A 14,269-nucleotide genomic window follows, 5' to 3' on the forward strand; every position below is an offset into this window, starting at 1 on the left:
AGTCTCAAGTGTATCGTGATCGACGGACATTTCTAGGGATGCTGAAAGGCAACATCCGACACTAATGCCTGACCATAACTCCGGACATGCTTTACAGTGCTGTTCACAACATTCTTCCTCGACTACAGCTATTGTTGAGGAATAATGGTGGACATATTGAGCATTTCATGTAGAGAACAGCATCATTGCTTCGTCTTACTTTGTTATGCTAATTATTGCTATTCTGATCAGATGAAGTGCCATCTGTTGGACATTTTTTGAACTTTAGTACTTTTTTGGTTCTAATAAAACCCCATATCATTTCAAGCACGTGTGTCAATTTGCACCTCTCTACCTCCCCCCATGAACCATGGACCTTGCCGTTGGTGGGGAGGCTTGTGTGCCTCAGCGATACCGATAGTAGGTACAACCACAACGGAGGGGTATCTGTTGAGAGGCCAGACAAATGTGTGGTTCCTGAAGAGGGGCAGCAGCCTTTTCAGTAGTTGCAAGGGCAACAGTCTGGTTGGTTGATTGATCTGGCCTTGTAACAATAACCAAAACGGCCTTGCTGTGCCGGTACTGCGAACGGCTGAAAGCAAGGGGAAACTACGGCCACAATTTTTCCCGAGGGCATGAAGCTTTACTGTATGATTAAATGATGATGGCGTCCTCTTGGGTAAAATATTCCGGAGGTAAAATAGTTCCCTCATTCGGATCTCTGGGCGGGGACTACTCAAGAGGATGTCGTTATCAGGAGAAAGAAAACTGGCGTTCCACAGATCGGAGCGTTGAATGTCAGATCCCTTAATCGGGCAGGTAGGTTAGAAAATTTAAAAAGGGAAATGGATAGGTTAAAGTTAGATATAGTGGAATTAGTGAAGTTCGGTGGCAGGAGGAACAAGACTTCCGGTCAGGTGACTACAAGGCTATAAACACAAAATCAAATAGGGGTAATGCAGGAGTAGGTTTAATAATGAATAGGAAAATAGGAATGCGGGTAAGCTGCTACAAACAGCATAGTGAACGCATTATTATGGCTAAGATAGATACGAAGCCCACACCTACTACAGTAGTACAAGTTTATATGCCAACTAGCTCTGCAGATGATGAAGAAATTGAAGAAATGTATGATGAAATAAAACAAATTATTCAGATAGTGAAGGGTGACGAAAATTTAATAGTCATGGGTTACTGGAATTCAGTAGTAGGAAAAGGGTGAGAAGGAAACGTAGTAGGTGAATATGAATTGGGGCTAAGAAATGAAAGAGGAAGCCGCCTGGTAGAATTTTGCACAGAGCACAGCTTAATCATAGCTAACACTTGGTTTAAGAATCATGAAAGAAGGTTGTATACATGGAAGAACCCTGGAGATACTAAAAGGTATCAGATAGATTATATAATCATAAGACAGAGATTTAGGAACCAGGTTTTAAATTCTAAGACATTTCCAGGGGCAGATGTGGACTCTGACCACAATCTATTGGTTATGACCTGTAGATTAAAACTGAAGAAACTGCAAAAAGTTGGGAATTTAAGGAGATGGGACCTGGATAAACTGAAAGAACCAGAGGTTGTACAGAGTTTCAGGGAGAGCATAAGGAAACAATTGACAGGAATGGGGGAAAGAAATACAGTAGAAGAAGAATGGGTAGCTTTGAGGGATGAAGTAGTGAAGGCAGCAGAGGATCAAGTAGGCCAAAAGACGAGGGCTAGTGGAAATCCTTGGGTAACAGAAGAAATATTGAATTTAATTGATGAAAGGAGAAAATATAAAAATGCAGTAAATGAAGCAGGCAAAAAGGAATACAAATTTCTCAAAAATGAGATCGACAGGAACTGCAAAATGGCTAAGCAGGGATGGCTAGAGGACAAATGTAAGGATGTAGAGGCTTATCTCACTAGGTGTAAGATAGATCCTGCCTACAGGAAAATTAAAGAGACCTTTGGAGATAAGAGAACCACTTGCATGAACATCAAGAGCTCAGATGGAAACCCAGTTCTAAGCAAAGAAGGGAAAGCAGAAAGGTGGAAGGAGTATATAGAGGGTCTATACAAGGGTGATGTACTTGAGAACAATATTATGGAAATGGAAGAGGATGTAGATGAAGATGAAATGAGAGATATGATACTGCGTGAAGAGTTTGACAGAGCACTGAAAGACCTGAGTCGAAACAAGGCCCCCGGAGTAGACAACATTCCATTGGAACTACTGATGGCCTTGGGAGAGCCAGTCCTGACAAAACTCTACCATCTGGTGAGTAAGATGTATGAAACAGGCGAAATACCCTCAGACTTCAAGAAGAATATAATAATTCCGATCCCAAAGAAAGCAGGTGTTGACAGATGTGAAAATTACCGAACAATCAGTTTAATAAGCCACAGCTGCAAAATATTAACACGAATTCTTTACAGACGAGTGGAAAAACTAGTAGAAGCCAACCTCGGGGAAGATCAGTTTGGATTCCGTAGAAATACTGGAACACGCGAGGCAATACTGACCTTACGACTTATCTTAGAAGAAAGATTAAGGAAAGGCAAACCTACGTTTCTAGCATTTGTAGACTCAGAGAAAGCTTTTGATAATGTTGACTGGAATACTCTTTTTCAAATTCTAAAGGTGGCAGGGGTAAAATACAGGGAGCGAAAGGCTATTTACAATTTGTACAGAAACCAGATGGCAGTTATAAGAGTCGAGGGGCATGAAAGGGAAGCAGTGGTTGCGAAAGGAGTGAGACAGGGTTGTAGCCTCTCCCCGATGTTATTCAATCTGTATATTGAGTAAGCAGTAAAGGAAACAAAAGAAAAATTCAGAGTAGATATTAAAATCCATAGAGAAGAAATAAAAACTTTGAGGTTCGCCGATGACATTGTAATTCTGTCAGAGACAGCAAAGGACTTGGAAGAGCAGTTGAATGGAATGGACAGTGTCTTGGAAGGAGGATATAAGGTGAACATCAACAAAATCAAAACGAGGATAATGGAATGTAGTCAAATTAAGTCGGGTGATGCTGAGGGAATTAGATTAGGAAATAAGACGCTTAAAGTAGTAAAGGAGTTTCGCTATTTGGGGAGCAAAATAACTGATGATGGTCGAAGTAGAGAGGATATAAAATGTAGACTGGCAATAGCAAGGAAAGCGTTTCTGAAGAAGAGAAAATTGTTAACATCGAGTATAGATTTAAGTGTCAGGAAGTCATTTCTGAAAGTATTTGTATGGAGCGTAGCCATGTATGGAAGTGAAACATGGACAATAAATAGTTTGGACAAGAAGAGAATAGAAGCTTTCGAAATGTGGTGCTACAGAAGAATGCTGAAGATTAGATGGGTAGATCACATAACTAATGAGGAAGTATTGAATAGGATTGAACAGCTTTGTTGTTGTTGTGGTCTTCAGTCCTGAGACTGGTTTCATGCAGCTCTCCATGCTACTCTATTGTGTGCAAGCTGCTTCATCTCCCAGTACCTACTGCAACCTACATCCTTCTGAATCTGCTTAGTGTTTTCATCTCTTGGTCTCCCTCTACCATTTTTACCCTCCACACTGCCCTCCAATACTAAATTGGTGATCCCTTGATGCCTCAGAACATGTCCTACCAACCGATCCCTTCTTCTAGTCAAGTTATGCCACAAACTCCTCTTCTCCCCGATTCTATTCAATACCTCCTCATTAGTTATGCGATCTACCCATATATGAACAGCATTAATTTTTAATCAATACTACTCAACGAAAGCATCATTTACAATTAGATTTTTTTATTGAAAAAATAAATGACGAAGTACTGTTTCAAATGTTTCGTAGTAAGGTTGTGTCTTCAATCACTCAAACCATTTTTATAAGCACAAAAAGGCTGTTCTACATCAACTGAGTTACTGGCCAGTATTTGACTTTGGGTGCTATGTTGGCACTTATTGTTTTTGTAGAAGTTACCTGTTCCATTAATAAAACTATCAATTTGGCACAAGGGTTAAAAGCCTGGGTTATTGTCTATTTGAAACTTTTTTTTTTTTTTTTTTTTTTGCATGAAATGTTTTTCTCGCGAACACGACAATATAAAACAGTTCTGTCATATGTAAATGTTCCAGGATGGTCAGCTATCCACAAAATGGCACTTCTTTTTTCGGGCAGCATGGCACACAACATGTTATACACTACACTTCATAAACATGTTCAACTGTGTACAAGTAAATAGAAAGCTAAACTGAAACAATGAACGTGGGACTAAAAGCATGCATAGTTTAATTTAATTGTTGCCGACACGTATGGTATGACAGCAAAAGGGATTAACTGGAGGTGCAGGTGCCGGAGCATTGACTCCGCCTGCTTGTTCCTGTTCCTCTTCTGTAATATTTTCGCTAGACAGTGGCCTCTCGGTTAGTGATTGCACGCATTTCTAAGTCACTATCAATCTGTGAGAAACCAAAACTAGATCGAGCTAGAGACTGCCCATCTAAACTTTTAAAATGTTGTAAACATAGATTAAAAATATGCATCATCACTTGCTTTTAGTTGAAACATGCCATAACCGTTGAAAAGGAGCCAAATATGCAAATGCATATAATCCAGTCTCCAGTGATAAGCTATGATATTTTATTGGAGCATGAGTTTTGACACTTTCAACATTCACCTCAAGGTGTATACATTCCAAGTGCAACCATCCAATGACTGACCTTTAAAGAGCTTATGCAATTCATCAGTTTTCACCTAAAACATAGGGGCAGCGTACATTCTCTCCAGCTTCATGAAGGGAAACTTTATCATCACCCAAAGATGCACCTGTAATGGTGTGAAACTGGTTGTGCTGCCTCAAAGGGACCCATGTGCACCTAATGCAATCTTAAAGAATTTTCATTCATTAAAATAAAATGAAAGTTTTGATGATTATTTTGGTGAATTTTGGAAATTTCTTTTACAGATTCAATGTCCAACTTATTATTTACATTACATTTCATGGGAAAATATATGTATTGGGATGATATAGTTCAAACAATAACACAAAAATTTGTCACCAAGACCTCCATGCCCAACTTCCATGAATTATGAAAATAGTTAAGTGGTGTGTAAAGCAAAGTACTAACCTGTAAATGCTCACTTGACTTTTTGTGATATCGTAGAATACAAACTCAGGCTCACGTTTATCTGGCGTCATGTAGGATACTTTCACCTCTTTCAGGTACCTGGTGATTAGAGAATTATTTAGTTTTATGTCTGAGCATATTTTAACAACTATTACAAAAATCAAAGTATGTACTGCATGTACACATTCAGTTTTCATAACCAAAGACTGAATATCAGCAGAATATTAAGATAATAGGGCCTTAACATGCTTGGTATCTTTATTTATAACTGTTCCTCTGATTTCCTAGAGCCAAGTTCCCAATTGTACTACTTGTGTCTTCTGATTTGCATGCATATAGATAAAAATGTGAATAAACGGAGATAAAATGTTTCTATCTATTTAGGTGAAATTGGAAAAATATATTGTTATTTTATCCCAAGTTTCATCTGTTTGGAATAAGGAGGAATGGGTATACTTTCAGATATGAAAAATAACACACACATTCAAATTTTTAGTGTAACATAAATCACAGGATAAAGATTTCACAGAAATGGTAAAGAACAATCACACTGGGGACAGTATCCATCCTCTTTCCTGCTGTAATCATCTGTCTACTTAGAGGTTTAAGGGGTAGTACGCAGGATTACTATCCCCTTGTCAGTGTCATTAATTGTACCATTTCCTTGATTGTGACAACTTTATTTTGCTCAGAACAGCCACCACCTGTATGATGAGACGATTTATCTGGCAGTAAGCTTACATTTTTACAACACAATAATATTGTCAATAAATGTTACTGCAGTAAATTACAAAGTTTTGTTGCTCTTGTACCTCCTGAAATTGGTGCTATGTGGAAACCGAATGCAGTATGTGAAAAGGATAACAACAATTACCCATCAAAATAAATTCTGGTAAAACTTCTGAATCTGAGTTGTGTCAAGAAGGAGACACTGGATAATATTTTCAGAAAGGATGGGTATGGGCCATTCAAAAACTTAATTTGTATGTCGAAATATTCAGCCAGGCTTAAGTGTAACTCTCACGCACCATGGAAAAATATCTTTATTTAACGGAACACAGAAGGAAATTATCTTGTTAGGAAAAGCAGCTTACGAGAATCTGACATGCGAGTAGAACTCCCCCTTTTGAAGAATAATGTGTAAGTTAGTAACTACTGAAATCTAAGAATGTTGCACTCTAAAAAGTCAAAGAATAAATAGAAATTGCTGATGCTGAAAAACAGCCCCTCTGGCAGCTGCCACGTAAACACTTCGACAGCTGAGATGGAAACAATCATGCAGAACACAAATGCAGTGGATGGCAATCTTGACTGCAACATCAGCCCCTTCGGTGGAAGTGGAGCATCATACAAAAAAAATGGGCAAGGAAGTGTACACACCTTCCGCATTGTTGTGCATTCTGAAAGTAGATCTGGATTGGATGGAGCTAGTGCCTGCAGACGAGACTAGTTCCATGGTGCACCAGTTGGCAGTACATTTTGGAACATGTATGCTGGTTTCACTCAGTTGAAAGAAACTGTAGAGAGTTTGCTGTTTACTGCTATGTCCACTGTTCGTGCTCCTCTTTGTAAGACACGGAGTGGACCTGTGCAAGGTGGCTTCAGCGGGGGCTTAACACCATCCACATGCAGCATTACTTGTGTGCATGCTTCCAAACCACGATGTATGTAGCTAGGTGTTGTACAGAGTCTTGAAGCTTCCCGAGCGCAAATATGTGCTCTATGTTCTCTCAACCATTGAATAAAGCCTGGCTAGTCTTGGTCAGAAGGGTTCAGGGAATTCGCATCAATAATTCTCCAGGAAGCTGTAGCACTTTGCTGTAGACTAGTTCTGCTGATGAAGAATCTGAAGTCCAGCTTGTATGTGTTTCGGAGACCAAGTAGGACTGTTGGTGAAGTTGTTGTCCAGTTTCATGATACATTAGTGCTGCTTTTGGGGAATGGTGCCAATGTTTCATCAATCCATTCCTCACTGGGTGATAACTTTTATTTTGTGGTGAATAGTGATGCAGAATTTGGTAGTCAGGCAAATACATCAGATTCCAATTGATCCATTGTGACATGTAATGGGCAACCAAAATGAAGTAACCAACTTGACACCAAAGGCAAAGGCTAGTGTTTCTGCTGAAACATCAACTGGCACTGCTTCTGGCCATCAAGTGACGTGATCAATCATTGAAAGAAGGAAAAATACACCGCAAGTCCTAAATCTAATGCAATCTGCTGCATATTGTATGTTGATATCAAGGAACTGTTTGCTGAACACAGTCATTGGTCAACAACCAAGTAACAATGTATGTGGAAATATGAACAAATCTGATCCAATGTCCATCAAGAATTTCAGACCTGACTTTCTAGAATTTCTGACATGACTTTCAATCATTAATGAATAGACTGTAATTGGCAATCAGATGTGCTTACACCAGACTGCTGCTGGCGTTTAGGTAGGTGCAAGGTGAAGTTCACTTGGCCGCCTGATCCCCGAACTTTCCATGATACCAACAAATGGGTTGCTGTTCTACACCATATGTCAAAAAGTTTGTTGGAGAGTGGCTCCATGACCTCTTGCAGCAGCGATCCCTACTGCTGCTTTGAGTCATGACAAGACAACAATTTGCTGATTTGTTTCGTTCACACATCAACCCTGGCTGCAAGAAAATCATAGTCTGGACAAGTAACCCCTGATGCTGACACTGTTACATGGCACTGTCACTGCACTGATATGAGTGGGTGTCATGGCATCTTCTATTTTGTCAGTCAGGTCTGAGGTTGCATCTAAAGGCATCTCCGAATGTGATGCTGTAATTCCTTTGACTTGCAGTAGTAGGCAGCTATTTCCCAAGGTACATTGCATGTTGTCTGATTCTCAAATGTCTCAGGGAATGCCATGGTTTTCAGTCACTGGTGTCTTCCTGTGTCAAAACTTGTGTATTTACTCTTTCTGTGAGGCAGGGACTCTACAGATCAGTTTCGCATTGAGTTTTTGCAGGTGTTCCATTTAGTCGCAGGTGGAGCCATTGTCATGCCCAAGACCTCTGCAGCGAAATGGTGATCCAGTTAACTAACCACTAAGGCAAACTTCATGGAAGCTGTAGGTATTGAAGTTAATGAAAGTGTGCCTTGATGTGCAAATGATAGTGTGTGCTTGTATGGACAGGAAGGTGGCAATCAAACGGCAAGTCTACACACTGAAAGTATTGTCACAGCCAGTGCATTTGTCATTTTGCAAATTCGGTTTTATGGAAGTTCTAGCCTATCCCAAGCTGTTGACACAGGTTGATCATGACAGTCACTAGTTTCGGAATGGCTAGATGTAGAACATCTAAACTCCTTTATTTTGCATGTCATTAATATTCAACCACATTGGTACACTAAATATAACTCTCACACACCACACAACATGGAGGGAAAATATTTTGCTAGAAAAAGAAGCTTAAGTGAAGCTTTACATACGAGTAGAACTGTCTCTTTTGAAAACTAATGTGAACCATGTAACTATTGAAATGGAAGAAGATTACACTCTAAAGACAAAGCATAAACAGAAATTGTTGATACTGAAAACATAGCGCCTCTGGCAGTTGCCCTCAAATTTCTAGGATCAGTTTTCTACATTGCTATCAACTCTGATCTTTTTATTGACACCATTGATAACACCACATTTTTTGCTACAAGGGACTTGAAAAAGTAGAATGCTAATATTCCATATAAGGCATTTAAAATAGAGTAAAACAAACCTAAGCTGTTACGCTTACTGCATGTATCACCATGTGGGCAGCTGTTGTGCTGGCGAATGTTGCAGCACTTGTGATGTGATTTGTTAGTACAAATTATTTGCAGCATGATACTTTTGTTCCTCTGAGTGCAGGTGCAACTGTTTTATATATGGATTCCAGAAACTTCTGGAAATTATATATGCAGGTATGACTGTTTTATAAAACAAGGCATGGATTCCAGAAACTTATATGCAGGTACAACAGTTTTATAAGAAGGCACTAGAAACTTCCAGAATTTTCTGTCATGTTCTGGAACGTTCTCCAGTATTCTCATTTTATACATTCACTATATAAGATGTAATTTGATTTGGGTATCATCCATGCTTGTATGCAAATTGTCAATCACTGTGTCATTTGTGATTCTTACCTGTGAATGTTTAACTTGCAGCTTGGTTGATTCCTTCAATCCATTGTTGAAGCTTTGCTGAAGTTACAACTTTTTATGGCTTCAAACAATGAGAATATGGACTAAGAGCAGTCCACCTTAAGACAAATCAATTGGTGACCTCTCTGAGGAGAATCGGAATTTGCTGATTTGACGAGTTGGATTTCAACTTGACTGTAATGCCAAAATATGTTTACATCATGAAGCAGAAGTGTTGACCAGGTTTCAATATCTGCAGAAATCATGCTGCAATCCATTTCAAAAGAAGAATCATGTGTTTAACAATGGTCTGCATCCTACTGACACTGTGACAGCTGACTTTTTGAAAGAACTTACAACAGTTAATGTTAAGCCTGGACAGAAGCTTTGCCCTTGTTAAATCTTCAAATTTAACACATATATTTCGGACAACACAACACCACATATAAGTCACTGAGTAAGTGGACCTGTGAACAAGTCGGCGTTCGATTAAACACCGAGTCTCAGTCTAGCGGCCGCTGCTCGGCTGGCCGCTTAGGTGGCGCAGCTGCTGCATGGCTGGCAGACAGCGCTGCACGTAGAGGACGTGCGTAATTGCACGGCGGCACTTTGAATAATCGGCGAGTCACAACACTTTTCCCCCCTTTGAAATGGTTGCACTGGTCTTGATGGAGGTGTCCTGGAGATGGCTAACGTCCATAGGCGTTGTTTGACTCGCCGCAAAGTCTCGAGGAGGCGGCTTCCCGTACGGACGGAAGTGTCCCCGATGATAACGGGTCGAGATGACAGGAGACGTAGGGGTCGAATCTGCTGGGGCCCCATGCACCAATCTCCCCGTTGCGGCAAGTCCAGTTGATATGACAGGAGACATGGGCAATGTGTCGGCGTCCGTTGGAGGAGGAGGCGAGTAGATGTACTCTGACAGAGGATGGTCCTCCAGTTCCTGCATGGGCACGTCTCCTGGTGGCGTCCGTTCTGGTGCTGGCATGGCGATGACGGTGAGAGGGCTGTGTTGTGAGTATTGAGAGATGCCAAGATCCCGAGCATCAGGTAGAGCCAAAGGTGGTGTGGCGGCATTCGGAACAGGCGTTGCTGGCACCCGAAGCCGAAGCTGGTCCGAATGACGCACTGCAACACCCGTGTCGTCTGGATTTCATACAGGCGTCTGCCACAGTGTCGTAAGATGCGGCCCGGGCTCCATTTTGGCCACCTGCCATATCCCCGTACCCAGACGAGGTCGTCGTCGGTGAACTGGCCAAGTGAAGGTACCCGCGTCCGTGAGGTGGGAGGCTGCAGAAGATGAAGTAGCTTGCGGGGCTGTCGGCCATGTAAGAGCTCAGCCGGGCTGTGATCGCCCATGGGGGTGAAACGGTAAGACGCCAGGAACTCGAGAAGTGCATCAGCAGCAGCAGAAGAAGTCAGAAGTTTCCGCATCTGAGCCTTAAATGTGCGGACCAGTCGTTCAGCCTCACCGTTGAATTGTGGATGGAACGGCGCGGCCGTGACATGCGTAACGCCGTGACGAGCACAAAAATCCGCAAAGTCGGAAGAGGCAAATTGCGGACCATTATCAGTAACAAGAGTAGAGGGGAGGCCTTCCAAAGAAAAAATGCGGGCGAGAGCACTGGTGGTTGCCGCGGTGGTAGGTGACGTGCAACGGACAATGAAAGGAAAGTTAGAGTAGGCGTCAATGATGAGGAGCCAATAAGTACCTAAAATGGGGTCCCGCAAAGTCAGCATGAATGCGCTCCCAGGGCTTCTCAGGCGAAGGCCACGGTGACAAAGATTACTTCGGGGCAGCGGCCTGTGACGCACAAGGGCCACAGGCAGCGACCATGTGTGCGATTTCAGAGTCGATGCCAGGCCAGTACACATGACGGCGCGCCAGAGATTTTGTGCGAGACACACCCCAGTGCCCCTGGTGAAGGAGGCGCAAGACCGAAGCACGCAAAGACGCAGGTACCACAACACGCGGCGAAGCATTGTCAGTGGAGAGGAGGATAACACCATCCCTAGCCGTGAGGCGGTAGCGCAAAGTGTAGTAGTTCTGCAACGGATCAGAAGTCTTAGCGGATGGGTGATCTGGCCAACCCTTCTGAATACAGCGTAAAACCCAGGAGAGGGTAGGGTCAGAACCCGTAGCAGCCGCCAGCCTGTCCACAACCCGCTGCTCGGCAACATCCAGGTGGAAACACAAAAGTTCGTCCCTATCGAATGCCTGATCAGGACCCATGGGAAGGCGAGACAAAGCATCAGCATTCGCATGTTGAGCCGTTGGCCGGAAATGAATCTCATAATTGAAATGGGACAAGTAAAGAGCCCAACGCTGGAGGCGGTGTGCAGCCTTGTCGGGAAGTGACGTTGATGAAGGAAACAAGTGGTTTGTGATTCGTAACAAGATGAAATTTTGAGCCATAGAGAAAAACACCAAACTTATGAAGAGCATAAATGATGGCCAAAGCTTCTTTCTCAATTTGAGAATACTTTTGTTGGGCATCCGTGAGCGTTTTGGAGGCATAAACGATGGGTTGTTCCGAACTGTCAGAAAAACGGTGCGCAAGGACTGCATCGACCCCATATTGAGAGGCGTCTGTGGCAAGAACAAGATGTTGGCCAGGTCGATAAGTAGCCAGGCATGGGGCCTGTTTCAGCATAGTCTTTAATTTCTGGAAAGCCGCGTCACATGACGCGGACCAGTGAAAAGACACGTTTTTATGCAACAGGCGATGCAACGGCTGAGCCACCGACACCGCAGATGGTAAAAACTTGTGATAGTATGCTATTTTCCCCAAGAAGGCCTGCAGTTCCTTAACAGATGTATAGCGAGGAAGGGCATCGATCGCAGCAACAGTGTGTTGAAGCGGACAAATCATATCCCGAGAGAGTTGAAACCCCAAGTACGTGATAGATGCCTGAAAAAATTGTGATTTCTGAAGATTACACTTAAGACCGGCAGTCTGTAAGACATTAAAAAGTGTGCAGAGATTTTGAAGATGTTCTTCAGTGGTGGAGCCAGTGACAACTATGTCGTCCATGTAATTGATACACCCCGGGACAGGGAGCAATAATTGTTCGAAGAATCGCTGAAAAAGAGCAGGGGCGCTAGCAACCCCGAATGGCAAGCGTTGGTATTGATAGAGGCCGAAAGGCGTGTTAAGGACCTGAAACTGCCGGGAAGCAGCGTCGAGAGGAAGTTGATGATAAGCTTCCGACAGGTCAATTTTAGAAAAATACTGTCCTCCAGCGAGTTTAGTGAACAGTTCTTCAGGACGGGGCATAGGGTAAGTGTCGATGAGGCATTGAGCATTTACAGTGGCTTTGAAATCGCCACAGAGACGAATATCACCATTGGGCTTAGCAACTACGACGACAGGAGAGGACCACTCACTGGAAGTGACAGGAAGCAAGACCCCTGAAGCAGTGAGACGATCCAAATCCCGTTTTACCCGATCACGAAGGGCCACAGGAATGGGCCGAACCCGAAAAAACTTAGGCTGAGCAGTAGGTTTGAGTGTGATATGAGCTTCAAAGTCGTTTGCACGGCCTAACCCAGGAGAAAAAAAGGGACGAAAATGTCATCGACAAGGAATCCAGTTGAGCATAAAGAATAGCGTCAGAGACAATATTGACAGAGTCATCTATGGAGAACCCAAAAACGCGAAAGGCATCGAAACCAAAAAGATTTTCTGCGTTGCTCTGGTCGACCACAAATATGGGAACAGTGCGAACGACGGATTTGTAAGATACCTCAGCATTACACTGTCCCAAGAGAGAAATCTTCTGTTTATTGTACGTCCGTAATTGCCGAGTGACAGGGGACAGGAGTGGAGAACCCAGCTGAAGATACGTCTGAGAATTAATTATAGTGACAGCAGAACCGGTATCCACTTGCATGCAAACATCTCGACCAAGGATTTGGACAGTGAGGAATAACTTCCCTGAAAGGGAAGAAGTGCAATTGACAGATAACACAGAATCAGAATCAGCGTCATGTTCATGAACATCGTGTATGCGGTTGGATTTACAAACGGAAGACACATGACCTTTCTTTTTGCAATTGTGACACACAGCCCAACATTGGGGACAATCCTCGCGTGAATGTTTGGTAAAACACCGCGGACATGAAGGAAGTTGCCGGGGATTTTGCTGCAGTTTCTTAGTGGGTTGTTTACGGCTAGGCCGAGGCTGCGCGTGGGAGCGTACTGCGGCCACGTCGGCCGGTGGGGACGCGCCGCACGAGTCGTCAACAGCGCACAGAGGTTGTATTTCCCCGACGTCACCCCATGCTTCTATTTGCGCCCCAGCGGCGCGAGAAATTTCAAAAGACTGCGCAATGGAGAGAACTTCTTCTAGAGTCGGATTCGCCAACTGAAGGGCACGTTGCCGAACTTCTTTGTTGGGCGCCGACCGGATAATAGCATCCCGTACCATGGAATCGGCATAGGATTCTTTGTGAACGTCAGTAACAAATTGACACTTTCGACTGAGGCCGTGAAGTTCAGCAGCCCAAGCGCGATAGGACTGATTTGGTTGTTTTTGACAACGATAAAAGGCAACACGAGAGGCTACCACATGCGTTTGCTTTTGAAAATAGACAGACAGAAGGGAGCACATTTCAGCAAAGGACAAAGACGCAGGATCCTTCAAAGGAGCCAATTGCGACAACAACCGATACATTTGAGGTGAAATCCAGGAAAGGAACAGAGACTTACATGGTTGTTCGTCCGTGACATGAAATGCCAAGAAGTGCTGTCGAAGACGTTTTTCATAATCAGACCAGTCTTCCACCGTCTCGTCGTAAGGTGGAAAAGGAGGTACAGCCAACGACGAGAAACGTCCCGCATTTGACGCCGCGACGAAATCGCGAATCGCCGCTGTTAGAAGCGTTTGCTGTTCAAGGAGATTTTGCAAGAGCTGCTTGACAGTAGCCATGGAACCCTGTGAGTCAACGGTGAAAAGGAAAAATCCACTACCTCGTCGCCAATTGTTAAATTTTCAAATTTAACACATATATTTCGGACAACACAACAACACACATAAGTCACTGAGTAAGTAAGTGGACCTGAGAACAAGT

At 43.1% G+C, this 14,269-nt stretch overlaps 1 protein-coding gene across 1 annotated transcript in view; it reads right to left on the reverse strand.

Moving 5' to 3' along the window:
• The window catches only part of LOC124615553 (nicalin), a 118,670-nt gene that overhangs the window by 15,345 nt on the left and 89,056 nt on the right, over positions 1–14,269 (reverse strand). The window contains exon 11 of the mRNA XM_047143528.1: positions 5,059–5,157. Within this exon, the coding sequence (XP_046999484.1) occupies positions 5,059–5,157 (99 nt within the window). The remainder of the gene's footprint in view (positions 1–5,058; positions 5,158–14,269) is intronic.

Source organism: Schistocerca americana, chromosome 5, assembly GCF_021461395.2.
Source record: "Schistocerca americana isolate TAMUIC-IGC-003095 chromosome 5, iqSchAmer2.1, whole genome shotgun sequence".
Classification (NCBI taxonomy): domain Eukaryota; kingdom Metazoa; phylum Arthropoda; class Insecta; order Orthoptera; family Acrididae; genus Schistocerca; species Schistocerca americana.